At 38.0% G+C, this 14,485-nt stretch overlaps 1 protein-coding gene across 1 annotated transcript; it reads left to right on the forward strand.

Moving 5' to 3' along the window:
• Positions 1–1,284: 1,284 nt before the first annotated feature.
• LOC117722108 (olfactory receptor 5AN1-like) lies at positions 1,285–14,264 on the forward strand. Its single transcript, XM_076917826.1, has 4 exons — positions 1,285–1,469; positions 3,966–4,015; positions 7,231–7,352; positions 11,695–14,264. Exon 4 carries the CDS (start codon positions 11,699–11,701, stop codon positions 12,650–12,652), a length of 954 nt encoding a protein of 317 aa, XP_076773941.1. The 5' UTR covers positions 1,285–1,469; positions 3,966–4,015; positions 7,231–7,352; positions 11,695–11,698; the 3' UTR covers positions 12,653–14,264.
• Positions 14,265–14,485: the final 221 nt, after the last annotated feature.

The following is a 14,485-nucleotide window of genomic DNA, read 5'->3' on the forward strand; positions in this document are numbered from 1 at the left end:
GGAGCATGGGTAGCTTCTCAGGAGCCTCATACTTGAAAACTCAACTAACTCTCCATTTCAAGGGAGAATTAGTTGCCAATAGGTCCTCATCGAGGGCTGGGAACTCAGTACTACCTCCTAGTACTTGATGAGATTTTGTCTGGCTTGGTCTGGTGGAGGTTTTGTGTCCACAGTTGTGGCTGCCTTTGAGTTTCTGTGTGCAATTGCTCAGCTGTGTCTGGAAGACCCTGTCTGGCTGCGATCATTCGTTGCTCCTGGCTCTTATGGCCTATTTAGTGAAAGGGTTTTAATGAATTTTTATGAAGGATTAGACTTAGCAAATGTTAACAATATTTCTAAATCACATGTGTACATTCCATTAATATACAGAAGGTCAGATGTATAATACGAATTTAAAGTTTTTTATAAATGTTTTATTACTTCCTTTCAGAGAAACTTTGTTTTATGTATTACTGTTACTGCCATTAAATAGATGGAAATACTGTGGTTGGGAGAAATGTATACAAAGATAAAAATCAGTAAGTAGCAAAACCAGAAATCCATCACCAAAAACTTGTAAAATTTGCATTTGTGTGTGTGTGCGCGCGTGTGTTTGTGTCTGTGTTGGAGAGAAGGCTGACTTTAGGTTTCAGCTCTCTGCACACCATGTGGGTCCAAAAGCTAACGCCATAAGCTTGATACAAGTACCCTCACTGAATGAAGAATCTTGCCTGTCCTCAACACACATTTTATTTTGTGATACCAATACCCAACCTTGTGATCAAGATAAGTTGTTCTTTTCCTGAATTTCAGATTCTCATCATAAGTTGATGGATGACTTGGTGCCTTGATTTCTTCACTTATGGATACTAAACATGGCAGGTCTATTAGAGCTGCTGTATTGATTGATTCACAATAGATATTTGAGAAACTGTGTATTCACATTTATAGTAAATAATTTCTATGTTTTATACATATTCATTTATTAATATCAAGTTATATTATCAGCTTATCATTCTATCTTGGGGAAATTCCTTAACATCTCTGATTTTAAGTTTATCACCTAGAAATTGGGATTTGGGGACGAGAAGATTTCTATGAGTTTTTGTAGACCAATGCCTCCAAGGTCAGTAATATTATGATCTGGTGTCATAAAGGATCACAGGGGAAGTTAGGAATTGATGCACATGGCAAACCTGGCCTGGAATTATTAGAAAAATCTCCATGACAACCATGATGCCAGAGAACAAATATCTGTCATATATTTTCTCTAATTGGCCTTTCCTTTCCACTTTGGCTCTCAACGGCATATTTAGAGGATTCCCCAGTGTTGTTGTCTCACTTGGTGTGAGCAGAAAGCCAGGTTAATCGCCAAAAGCATCTGTTAGGAATATACTAGTGCCTCTCCTGGAAAATTACTTGAAATATTGGCAGTTTCAACATTTGGCAAGAACCCCGTCTTCCTGCAGTGTCTGGATGAAGGTCAGAGGGTAAGACTTGCAGGTAGAATCAGCTATTTCCAGTTCCTTCATTTTTACAGGAGGATTCATAGATTAATAAGATTTATGAGGAATAGCCTCCCCCATTCTTCGTCCTAGCCCCTCTCCTAACTTGCATATCCTGCATATTTTCCCTCAGTTTCTCTTTGTACTTATCCAATGGTCTGCTGTTCTGAGGAAGAATATATCCTATGTTTGAAATTTCAGAGAGGTTCTTGTTGAGTTCTTAAGTATGTACTTTGAAGTCTGTTACTTTCTATCTTCTATGTATTCAAATGGGGATAATTAGGTCATCTGGGGCCAGATGAGATTATCTGTAAAGCCTACGTGATGCTAAAGGACAGATATTGAGATCTGGATCAACAGTAAGTGTTGGCTGACATTCAGATTTCCTAAGATCAAAGCTTGCTTGTCCACTTATCTTAACCTTTTTTCCCCTAGGAACACTTTTCATTGCCTTTTTTTCTCATGAGGGTAATGCCTCTGCAATATTAGGAATTATATTGTATTTAGTTGCACAGCTTTGGTTCATGACTGTCAGTTGTAAGAGACAAACCAAGTTTTGTGATATGACAGAGTACTCACTCACAGTTTCACTAGACTGTTCACCATCTTCAAATAGTTCTTCATTGTTAACTTTGGTGGCCCCAGAGACATCAGCTTTAGCAGTACAGATATAAGAGATGCCTACTCTAGTCACAAGTAGTGCTGGTGTAAGTGTTCACTCCAGGCACAGGTAGTGCTTGTCTAAATGTTCACTCCAGTCACATGTAGTGCTGGTCTATATGTCCACTCCAGGCACATGTAGTGCTGGTCTATGTCCACTCCAGGCACACACTTAGCGCTGGTCTAGGTGTGCATTCCAGGCACAGGTAGTGCTGGTCTAGTGCCCTTTAAGTTTATCTTACTCACACTCTCCTCACTCAACAACCTGCATTTAACTTACTATTCCCAGAACATTTCATTAAACTGGCCATGTTTTTATTATATTGGAATAGGTAAGCTCTATCTACTCAGCTAAATCTTAAATATGTTTTTCTACTTTATACTGTCTTGGAAGATACTGAACACACACAGAATATGAACAAAAGAGTGAGTATGTTTATGTATTTCCTCTGATACAACATTTAAATAAATTAGTGTAGAAAAATACTAAGAGTAAGAATAGTAGTTCCCAAGTTTTCATTCTTTCCTGGGAATAGTGGGCTACATAAAATATGCCTAAGTGTGCCTGCCCCTCTCACCAGAATGCTGTGAGATAGACATAGATCTCAACCATCTTGGGTGTTTCACTCATTTTTATTGAACTGACCAATTAAATTGGTGTTTAAGAATGTTACCCATGTGAGTTCATAATTTCAGAATGCTCCCTTCAACTTAACTCAGCTTGGATGAACTGAGAAACAACATTGTTTATTTTAAGAATAAACAGGTAGACTGCCAAGCTCATAAACCCACAAGAGAAATTGAGGAAAACTAAGATTTTTAGTTTCAAGTGCAAAGTTGAACAGGACCATTTGATAATACACTCAATATGTACTTGCGGATGGATGCACATATGAGTGAACAGTACACTTAACACTAAGGGGAAAGCCTCTTCCAGCCACTCATCCCCAGCACTGTCTTCTAGATGGCACTTAGTAGAGGAAAACAAATGCAACAATACCATTCTGCAGTGAGTGGGAGTTAAAAATGATATTGGACAGAAATAAATAGTCTAACAACTATTTCTTAGTACCATTATTGAAACCTGGTTCAGACAATATTTGTAGGACCTAGTTTGTCAAAGGGTCGTTGATATCTCATCTTTGTTGTACCATAACTGCATTTTACAGGGGGAGGTGATGACAGCAAGAATAATTGCTAATGTTAATGGAGCTCTGCTGTGTTATGCCCTTCATATCATTCAGTTTCTTGAGCAATTCTATAGGATCAGCAATTTCATTATACATGAGACTACTGAGGTCAAACATGTTAGCATGAAGAGGGGATGTACAACCAGCAAGTGAATGTCAGATTCCAATTCTCTCCACCTGTGTTATTATGGATATACACATTAAATTTTTATTGAAATATGCAGCTATACAATTTTATGGGAATACAGGTAAGTGAAAATAAAATCAACAGCTCCATTACTTTTAGAAGTTTATCTTTTATTTGGTTTCAATGTGTTTATTTGGAAATGATTCACACAGTGTGCATGTTAGTGTGTACACCTGTGTGTGTGCACAAGTGTGCCTCTGTGTTTGTCTATGAATGTGAGTGTGAAATATAGAGAGATACACACAAAGAGACAGATACAGAGCATATACACAAGAGTAATTACGGGAGGCAAACTTATACAAGGTCAGGAGGGCAATTCTTGCACTCATAAGAGCTATGGGCGTCCATTCCTTGTTGATATAGAAGACATAGTATAGCACAGAAGGTATTGCTGTACTCTGTGTATTTTATGACTATTAACACTTTCTTTTTCTCTTTTTTTAGAGTTGAAATGTTTTATATCTTGGCCACATTTGGCAGGAGTAAGATCAAAGGTAAGCTATATAACCACTACAAACATTTATTTTTATATTTTAAAAAACTAATTAAATAATGAATGCACTTTACATCCCAATGTCACTCCCCTCTTCCCCGAGTCCCCCTCTTGCTGTTTCTTCCCCCATTCCTCCCTCATCTACTCTGAGACAGTGGAGTCCCCCTGTGTATCTACAACTCCTTCCCCTTGGAAATCAGTCACTGCAGGACTGGGGATATAGCTACATCCTCTCTCACAGAGGTCAATCAAGGCAGCCCAGTTAGGGGAACAAAGTCCATAGGCAGGCAACAAACTCATGGACAGCCCCCACTCCAGTTGTTCAGGGACACATATAAAGACCAAGATCCACATCTGGTACACATTTGCAAGGTGCCTAGGTCCAGTTCATGTTCACTCTTTGTTTGGTTGTTCAGTCTCTGGGAGCCCCCAAGGGTCCCAGTTAGTTGACTCTGTTGCTCTTCCTGTGGAGTCTCCATCCTCTTCAGATCTATCAATCCTTCCTCAAACTCTTCTATTAGACTGAGTTCCATGCAACGCTTGGTCCTTACATCTATTTTGGCTCAATTGTTATGTGGAGCCTCTCAGACGATAGCCATGCTAGACCCTTTTCTGCTAACATAGCACAGTATGATTAATAGTGTTAGAGATTGGTGTTTGCCTATTGGATAGGTCTCAAGTTGGACTGGTTATTTGTTGGTCATCTCCTCAGTCTCTGTTCTCTCCCCTGTCCCTGAATTTCTTATAGACAGGATAAATTTGGGTCAAAAGTTTTGTGGGTGGATTGATGTTCCTATAACTCCATTGGGGTTCTTGCCTGGTTATAGGAGGTAGCCTTTTTAGGTTCCATATCTCCAATGTTATGAGTCACAGATAAGGTCATCGCTATTGATTCTTAAAGGATTCCTTTACCACAAATCTCTGTCACGCCTCTAGATGTTCCCCACCTCCCCACACCCTTCAGTGGGTGCAGATTTCCGTTCATTCTCATGGCCACCTGACCATCTCTCCTATTCTTCCCCACACCCTATCTTGAACCCCCCAATCCACTCCCTATCCCCTCTCTCACACAGTTCACAGTTCCCTCTCTGCATCTGACTATTTTATTCCCCCTTGTAAGTGAGATTAAAGTATCCTTGCTTGTGCCTTCCTTCTGATTTAGCTTCTTTGGGTCTGTGAAATGTAGCATGAGCATCCTGTATTTTATGGCTCACATCCACTTGTGAGTACATATCGTTAATGTCCTTTTGGGCCTGGGTTACCTCACCCTGGATGGTATTTTCAAGTTGTATCCATCTGCCTGCAAATGTTGTCTTTGTTTTAATAGCTATACAATGGGAATAGCATCCCATTGTACAGATATACCCCATATTCTTTATCCATTCTTCAGTTGAGGGACATCTAGGTTGCTTTCAGTTCCTGGCTATTATGAATAAAGCTACGATGAACATAGTTGAGCAAATGTCTTTGTAGGATGGTGGGGCATCTTTTGGGTACATGCCCAGGAGCTGTATAGCTGAGTTCTGAGGTAGAACTATTTGAAGTTTTCTGAGAAACTGACAAATTGATTTCCAAAGTGGTTGTACAACTTTGCACTCTCACCAGCAGTGGAGGAATGTTCCCCTTGTTCTACATCCTTGCCAGCATGTTCTATACTTTGAGTTGTCTTACCTTAGCTATTCTGATGTGTGTAAGATGTAACCTTAGAGTTGTTTTGATTTGCATTTCCCTAATGACTAAGGAGCCTGAACGTTTCTATAAGTACTTCTCAGTCATTATAGATTCCTCTGTTGAGAATTCTTTGTTTAGCTCAGTATTTCATATTTATATTTGGCTATTTGAATTGTCCATGTCTACCTTCTTAAGGTCTTTATAAGTTTTGGATATTAGCCTTCTATCAGATCGAGAGTTGATAAAGATCCTTTCCCCTTCTGTAGGCTCTCTTTTGTCCTATTGCCAGTGACCTTTGCCTTACAAAAGCATATCAGTTTCCCGAGGTCACATTAATGACTTGTTAAGCTTAGAACTTGAGCCTTGGTGTCCTATTCAAGAAATTATTTCCTGTATCAATGTGTTCAAGGCTATTTCCTACTTTGCCTTCTATGGGATTGAGTGTATCCTGTTTTATGTTGAGGTCCTTGATCCACTTGGACTTGAGTTTTGTGCAAGGTGATAAATATAGATCTATTTGCATATTTCTACATGTAGACATCCAGTTAGACCAGTACTATTTGTTGAAGATGCTTTCATCTTTCTATTGTATGGCTTTGGATTCTTTATCAAAGATCAACTGTGGGTTTATTTCTGGGTCTTTGATTCAATTCCAGTGATCAATGTCTGTTTCTGTACCAATATCATAAAGTTTTTATGACTATTGTTTTGTAGTACCATTTGAGGTCAGGAATGGTGATTCCTCCTGAAGTTTTTTTTTTTTAATTTAGGATTTTTTGGCTCTTCTAAGTTTTCTGTTTTTCTATACAATGTTGAGAATTGCTCTTTCAAGGTCTATAAAAATTGTTTTGGCATTTTGATGGGGATTGTGTTTAATCTGTAGATTGCTTTTGGTAAGATGACCATTTCACTATGTTGATCTTATGTATGAACATGGGAGATCTTTCCATCTTCTGATATCTTCCTCAATTTCTTCCTTCAGGTACTTGAAGTTTATGTCATACAGATCTTTCACTTGTTTGGTTAGAGTTATACCAAGATATTTTATATATTTCATAACTATTGTAAAGAATGCTGTTTCCCTAATTTCTCTCTCAGCCTGTTTATCATTTGTATAAATGAGGACTACTGGTTTCTTTGAGTTAATTTTATATCCAGCCACTTTGCTGAAGTTTTTTGGTAGAATTTTGGGGTTGCTTAAGTATACTCTCATATTACTGGCAAATAGCAATACTTTTCTTCCTTTCCAATTTGTATCCTCTTGATATCCTTTAATTGTCTCATTGCTCTGGCTAGAACTTTAAATACTATTTTGAAAAGATAGGGAGAGAGTGGGCAGCCTAGTCTTGTACCTGATTTTGGTGGAATTGCTTTAAGTTTCTTTCCATTTAGTTTGATGTTGACTACTGGCTTGTTTATATTGTTTTGATTATATTTAGTTATGTGCCTTGTCTCTCTGATCTCTCCAAGACTTTTAACATAAAGGGGTGTTGGATTTTGTCAAATGCCTTTTCAGCATTTAATCATGTGATTTTTTTTTTGCAGTTTGTTTATATGTGGTGGAGTAGTTGATGAATTTTTGCATATTGAACTATTCTTGCATCCCTGGGATGAAGCCTAATGGATCATGGTGGAGGATGCTTTTGATGTGTTCCTGCATTCGGTTTGTGAGTATTTTATTAAGTATTTTTGCATAAATGTTCATAAGAAAAATGTGTCTGAAGTTCTTTCTTTGTTTAATCTTTGTGTAGTTTAGTTAATATGACTGTGGCTTCCTTGAATGAATTTTGCAGTGTTCTTTCTGTTTTTATTTTGTGGAATAGCTTGAGGAGTATTAGCTCTTCTTTGAAAGTCTGGTAGAATTCTGCACTAAAATCATCTGGCCCTTGGCTCTTTTGCTGTGAGACTTTTGATAACGGTTTTTATTTCTTTGGGGGTTATAGGACTGTTTAAGTAGTTTACCTGATCTTGATTTAACTTTGGTAAGTGGTGTCTGTCTAGAAAATGATCCATTTTGTTAAATTTTCCAATTTTGTGGAGTACAGATTTTTAAAGTAAGACCTAACAATTCTTTAAATTTCCTCAATATCTGTTACTATGTCTCTGTTTTTATTTCTGATTTTGTTAATTTGGGCAGTGTCTCTCTGCCTTTTACTTAGTTTGGCTAAGGGGTAGTCTATTTTGTTGATTTTCTCAAAGAACCAACTTTTGGTTTTGCTGATCCTTTGTATTGTTCTCTTTGTTTCTAATTGATTGACTTCAATCCTGAGTTTTATTATTTCCTGGCATTTACTATTCTTAGGTGTGTTTGCTTCCTCCTCCTTGTCTCCTTCTCCTTCCTCTTTCTCCTCCTCCATTTCCTCCTCTTCCTCCTCTTCTCTTTTTTCTTTGCTTGAGCATTCCTGCGTATTTTAAAATTGTTTTTATGAGCTCTAACTAATCTTTGTGTGTGTGTGTGTGTGTGTGTGTGTGTGTGTAAAGGAATTTACTATTACAAACATTCCTCTTATCCCTACTTTCTTTTCATTTTTTGTTGCCTAATTCTTTTTTTTAATTTTTTATTGGATATTATATTTACATTTCAGATTATATCCCCTTACCCCATTCCCCCACCACCCAGGAACCCCCTATTCCATCCCCCCTCTTCCTGCTTCTATGTGCCCCCACCTACATCCCCACTCCTACCCTCCACCCTCAAATCTCCCCCTCCCCCACTCGGTGTTCAGCCTTCATGGGATCAAGGATCTCCTCTCCCAACTATGCCCCTACATATATAGATGGAGTCACCCTATGAGCTCCCAGGCTGGTGGTTTAGACCCTTGGTAGCTCTGGTTGGTTGATATTGTTGCTGTCCTCATGGGGCCACAAAACTTTTCAGTTCCTTCAGTCTTCTCTCTAACTCCTCCATTGGGAACCCCTTGATCAGATCAATGGTTAGCTGTGAGCATCTGCCTCTGAATATGTCAGACTCTGGCAGACCTCTAAGGAGACAGTTATATCAAGCTCTTGTCAGCATGCACTTCCTGACATCCACATCAGCATCTACCTTTGGTGACTGCACATGGGATGGATACCAAGGTGGAATGGTCTCCAGATGGCCCCTCCTTCAGTTTCTGTCTCACCCTTTGTCTCCATATTTTCTCCCTTGAGTATTTTGTTACTCCTTCTAAGTAGGACCGAGGCATCCACACTTGGTCTTCCTTCTTCATGAGCTTCATGTGGTCTGTGAGTTAAATCTTGGCTATTTCAAGCTTTTGGGCTAATATCCACTTATCAGTGAGTAAATACCATGTGTGTTCTTTTGTGATTGGGTTACCTCACTCAGTTATTCTTACTTTCATTGTGACCCATATATTTGGGTATGTTGTACCTTCATTTTCATTGAATTCTACAATGTCTTTAATTTCTTCCTTGACTAAGTAAATGATCATTGTGTAGAGAGTTTCTCAGTTTCCATGAGTAAGTGGGTTTTCTGTTGTTTGTTTTGTTGTTGAAATCCAGCTTTAATCCATGGTGGTCTCATAGAGTTCAAGGGGTCATTTCAATTTCTTTGTATTGGTTGAGGACTGCTTTGTGACTGAGTATGTAGTGAATTTTGGAGAAGTTTAAATGAGGTGCTGTGAAGAACGTATAATCTTTTGTGTTCGGGTGAAATGTTGTGCAGTTATCATTTAGGTCCATTTGATTCATAACCATTTGAATTCATTTGATTCATCACTGTTAGCTTCCTTATTTCTCTGTATAGTTTCTGTGTCAATGACCTGTCAATTGGTGAGAGTTGGGTGTTATAGTCTTCCACTCTCAATTCGTGTTGTTTGATGTATAAATTAAGCTTCAGTAGTGGTGGTTTTTGTTTGTTTGTTGTTTCTTTGTTTTTGCTTTTTTTTGCTTTTTGTATGTGGGTTCCTTTGCATTTAGGGCATTGATGTTCAGAATTGAGATATCTTCTTGGTGTATTTTTCCTTTGATGAGTATAAAGTGTCCTTTCCCATCTCTTTTGATAACTTTTGGTTGAAAGTCTATTTTATTAGCTACTAGAATGAAAAGTCCAGCTTGTTTCATGGGTTCTTTTGCTTAAAAAATCTTTTCCAGCCTTTTACTCTGAGATAGTATTTATCTTTGTTGCTGTGGTATGATTCTTGTATGCAGTAGAATGATGAATCTTGTTTAAGCATCCACTCTGTTAGCCTGTGTCTTTTTATTGGGGAACTGAGACCATTGATGTTGATGGATATTAATGACTAATGATTGTTAGTTCCTATTATTTTGATGTTGGTGGTGGTACTGTGTGTGTGTGTGTGTGTGTGTGTGTGTGTGTCTTAGTTTGGATTTGTTGGTGTGGAATTATCTATTTCTTCTGTTTTCTTGGATGTAGTTACCCTTCTTGTGTTGGAGGGTACTAATACCCTCTGCAAGGTCTGGATTAGTGGGACGATATTGTTTAAATTTGGTTTTGAATGGAATATTTTTTTCTACATATGGTGATTGAACATTTTGCTGGGTATAGAAGTCTTGACTGGCATCTGTGATCTCTTAGAGACTGTAAAACATCTTCACAGGCCCTTCTTGCTTTTAAAGTCTTTGTTGAGAAGTCTTGTATAGTTCTCATATTTCTCCCTTTATATGTTACTTGGCCTTTATATATTGTAGCTTTTAATTTCTTTCCTTGTTTTGTACATTCAGTGTTTTGATTATTATGTGGTGGAAAGATTTCTCTTTTTTGTCTATTTTTTAGCTTTAGCATTGTCCTTGACCAAATTATCATTTTCTTTTATGATATTTTCTGTTCTTGAGATTCTGTCTTTTATCTCCTGTATTCTGTTTGTGATACTTGTACATCTAGTTCCTGTTCTCTTTACTAGATTTTCTAGTTCCACAATTGCCTCAGATTGTGTTTTCTTTGTTGATTTTATTTCCGTTTTCAGGGCTTAAACAGTTTTATTCATTTCTTTTACCTGTTTGATTACAGTTTTATGTATTTTTATATTTATTTGTTTCCTCTTTAAAGTCCTCCACTCCTCTACCTTTTTAATTGTATTTTCCTGCATTTCTTTAAGGTATTTATTCATTTCCTTTCCTGGGGCATTAAGTTTCTACAGTATTAAGCACATCCTTTCTCACTGAAGCCAGATAGTGCAGTCCTCTGCTACATATGTGCTGAGGGCCACAGACACACGTATGCTCTTTAATTGGTGGCTTAGCCTCCTGTATTTCTCAGGGGTTCTGGTTAGTTGATACTGTTGTTCTCCTATGTGGTTGGCATCCCCTTCAGCTCCCTTAATCATTCCCCTAACAGTTCAATAGGGGTCCCCAACCTGAGTCCAATGGTTGGCTTAAGCATCTACATTTGTCTCAGTCAGCTGCTGGTACAGTCTCTCAGAGGACAGCCCTGCTGGATGGCTAAGTAGTTAAGAGCACTGACTGCTCTTCCAGAGGTCCTGAGTTCAATTCCAAGTAACCACATGGTGGCTCATAAGCATCTCTAATGAAATCCGATGCCCTCTTATGGTGTGTCTGAAGACCACTATTGTGTACTCATATACATAAATAAATCTTTGAGCCTTTTCCGTGTCAAGGTGCTTCAGTTTATGTCTGTTCCTGGATCCCTCTGTTCATATGGTCAAGCAAAGTCAAAGAATACTTTTTTTCCAGTTGATTTCAATGTCCCTTGGTATTTTGAACTGCGTGGATTCTGGTTCTGAATCTACAGATGCCTGGAGCTATTGTGTTTCATTGTCAGCAAGGTGAAGACATCGATTACTCCACAAATGTTATGAATTACAAATGTGACAGTGTGATGCAGACTTGTGAGTGTGTGTATTTGGTTTTGTGTGTGTACTTGTTTGTGTTTGTAAATGTTTACATGTGTGTGTGATGACTTATTTCTTAGATATTGTTTTAAGAAGTTGTCATTAAAGTTTAAAATATTCATAATTATCTATCATTAAAATAACGATCCAATGTCTCTGGGGTCAGCAATGCATTGTCTCATTTCCTTTATGATTTTAGGAGCATGAGCACTGAAGAGATGATTGGGGGAAGAAATATTACCAAGATCACCCAGTTCATCCTCCTGGGATTCTCAGATTTTCCCCAAATCACAGTACTGCTTTTTGTCATATTCTTGATGATCTACATTATGACTGTGACCTGGAACTTGTCCCTTATTGCTTTAATAAGAATGGATTCCCACCTTCACACACCCATGTATTTCTTCCTCAGTAATCTCTCCTTTATAGACCTCTGTTTCGTTACTTCCACAGCCCCCAAGATGCTTTCCAACTTCTTCCAGGAAGAGCAAACTATCAGCTTTGTGGGCTGCATAGTTCAATACTTTATCCTTTCCACTATGGGGCTGACTGAATGTTGCCTCATGACAGCCATGGCCTATGACAGGTATGCTGCCATTTGTAATCCTCTTCTCTACTCATCAATCATGTCACCCACACTATGTGCTCAGATGGTGATGGGAAGCTATACAGCAGGACTCACAGGTTCTGTATCTCAGATATGTGCCTTGCTGCAGCTCCATTTCTGTGGACCTAATGTCATTAAACATTTCTTCTGTGACATATCTCAGCTGTTAAATCTATCCTGTAGTGATGCTTTTTTTATACAGGTCCTTCTTGCTATACTAACAATGTGTTTTGGAATAGCAAATGCCTTAGCTACCATGCTGTCTTATGGTTTTATCGTCCTGTCCATCTTAAAGATCACTTCAGCTAAAGGCAGGTCCAAGGCCTTCAACACCTGTGCTTCTCACTTGACAGCTGTTTCCCTCTTCTATAGTACTGGCATTTTTGTCTATTTGCGATCCAGCTCTGGTGGCTCCTCCAGCTTTGACAGATTTACATCTGTCTTCTACACTGTGGTGATTCCTATGTTGAACCCTTTGATATACAGTCTGAGGAACAAAGAAATCAAAGATGCCATGAAGAGGTTGCAGAAAAAGAAAATCTGCAGCTAAGGCTGCAGATAAGATTATTTCAACAAAATGCCATGTCAGATTTACTGCTATCCTACACTCATGTACACATGAATAGACCACTACAAAGTTCATGGAACTTCAGATAAATGTGTCTTTTAAACAGACTGTATGCCAACATGAACCAACAATTGATTTGATGTCATAGAAACATGTCAGTTTTAAGAAGAATATGGTCATAATTTTCATGTTACAAAATGGCCATCTCATTAATTATTCTATCTATAGGTATTTGAGAAAAATCAAGTTGGGAAAGTTGTGGAAGGCTGAACCTGTTAAATTACTAGTCTAAGCCTCTACAGAAGATTCCTGATTGATTCTCATCCCTAAGTCTTCAAACACTGTATCATCAGTATTTTGATGTAGTGTAATAAAGCCTGGGCCATCACCATTGATTATTCTGTGATCCTGAGCAGGTGAGAATGATCATAAGGAAACTTCCTGTTTGAAAGAAACAAAGCCACACATTGGCTTTCTTGTGCCTTTTAGGAGGACTAACCAGAAACAGGTTGATTTTGTCCAAGTAAATCACTACCAGTCACTTAATAGCTTTTAAGCCAAACACAAAGTGGAAGCTTGAATCGTGAAGAAAAATGATAAGCAAGGCGTGGTTTTTTTCATTGCCATTTCCTTAGTGTTCTGATGGTATGGTTTCTTATCTTATGGGTCAATAGCCATATATAAGATGGTGAGGCCTTATTTCTCTTACTTGTCTAGATTTCAACCAAAAAGTTTTTCCTGGGTTGTTAGAGCCAACCTGAACACTTCATGCAATATATTTTGATATTTCTGGAATCTGTTTAAATTTGACCTAAACAAGACTTACGTAAATTTATTGTAATGTAGTCATTGGACATTAAACATTGCTAAGATACCAACACATGACAGACCAAAATATTCTTTCTTATTGTCTATGCATGTTCAGTATCTTGCATTTTAGTATTGTGTGGCCTTCAGTGAGTCATGTAGTGGTGGTAGTTGAATAACTTAAATCTCAAGCTGGTATTTCTGAGTATTGCAGTGGAACTGTTTTCTCTAGGTACACATGACCTTCACTATCATGAAACAGGATTGATTTCCTTACACAATACCTAGTTCACAAGCTTGGGAATGAAATGTTTATGATAGTACAGTATAAGTGTGACCACTGCAATGGAAATTATAGAATGTTAATATTATCTCCAGATCCAAGAGTAGTGGTTTACACCTCTAATTCCAGCATCAATAAGGCTGGAAGATTTCCATGGGGTTCAGAACAACTTGGGCTACCTTGTGAGACTGTGATGGAAACAAAGAAACAAAGGCACAAACAAACCCAGGTAGACAAACTCCCTTCTCAAAATGGGGAATCATAAGACCCTTATCTGAGATGATAGTCACAAATCTTTTCCCACACTTTCATGTAATAGTACATATGATTATTTTTGCTTTTGTTTGTTCATTTATTTTTTTCTTAGCATTTATTGAATGTTCATGTTTGACTAGTAGCTGCAAGTCCCTAGGAAGGCAGTTGCTTGTTACACAAATATTCTGGAGAGGGCGAATTATTGTTTACACTGTTGATGAAGAGTTATTCATGCTTTGGTAAGTAACTTTAATAAAGTCATTGGTTCACAAAGCTGGACTTGGGTGGAATTATTTCTTTAGTCTGTTAGTCTCTTCTCTATTTGGGTCATTGTGTATTATTTATATGTTCTAAAGAAAATTCCTGCAACATTTAAGGAGCTCAAAGAACCAGGAGAGGCTATACATAATTATGCAAATTGAGTTGTCATTTCTGGTCAGTAATCTCAAGTCAGACCTAAGTTTGTGGTT

This window comes from Arvicanthis niloticus, chromosome 1 (assembly GCF_011762505.2).
Source record: "Arvicanthis niloticus isolate mArvNil1 chromosome 1, mArvNil1.pat.X, whole genome shotgun sequence".
In the NCBI taxonomy this organism is placed as follows: domain Eukaryota; kingdom Metazoa; phylum Chordata; class Mammalia; order Rodentia; family Muridae; genus Arvicanthis; species Arvicanthis niloticus.

Excerpts from the sequence above, each read along its gene's own strand:
- LOC117722108 (XM_076917826.1), top strand. The coding sequence starts at position 11,699 with ATGAGCACTGAAGAGATGATTGGGGGAAGAAATATTACCAAGATCACC.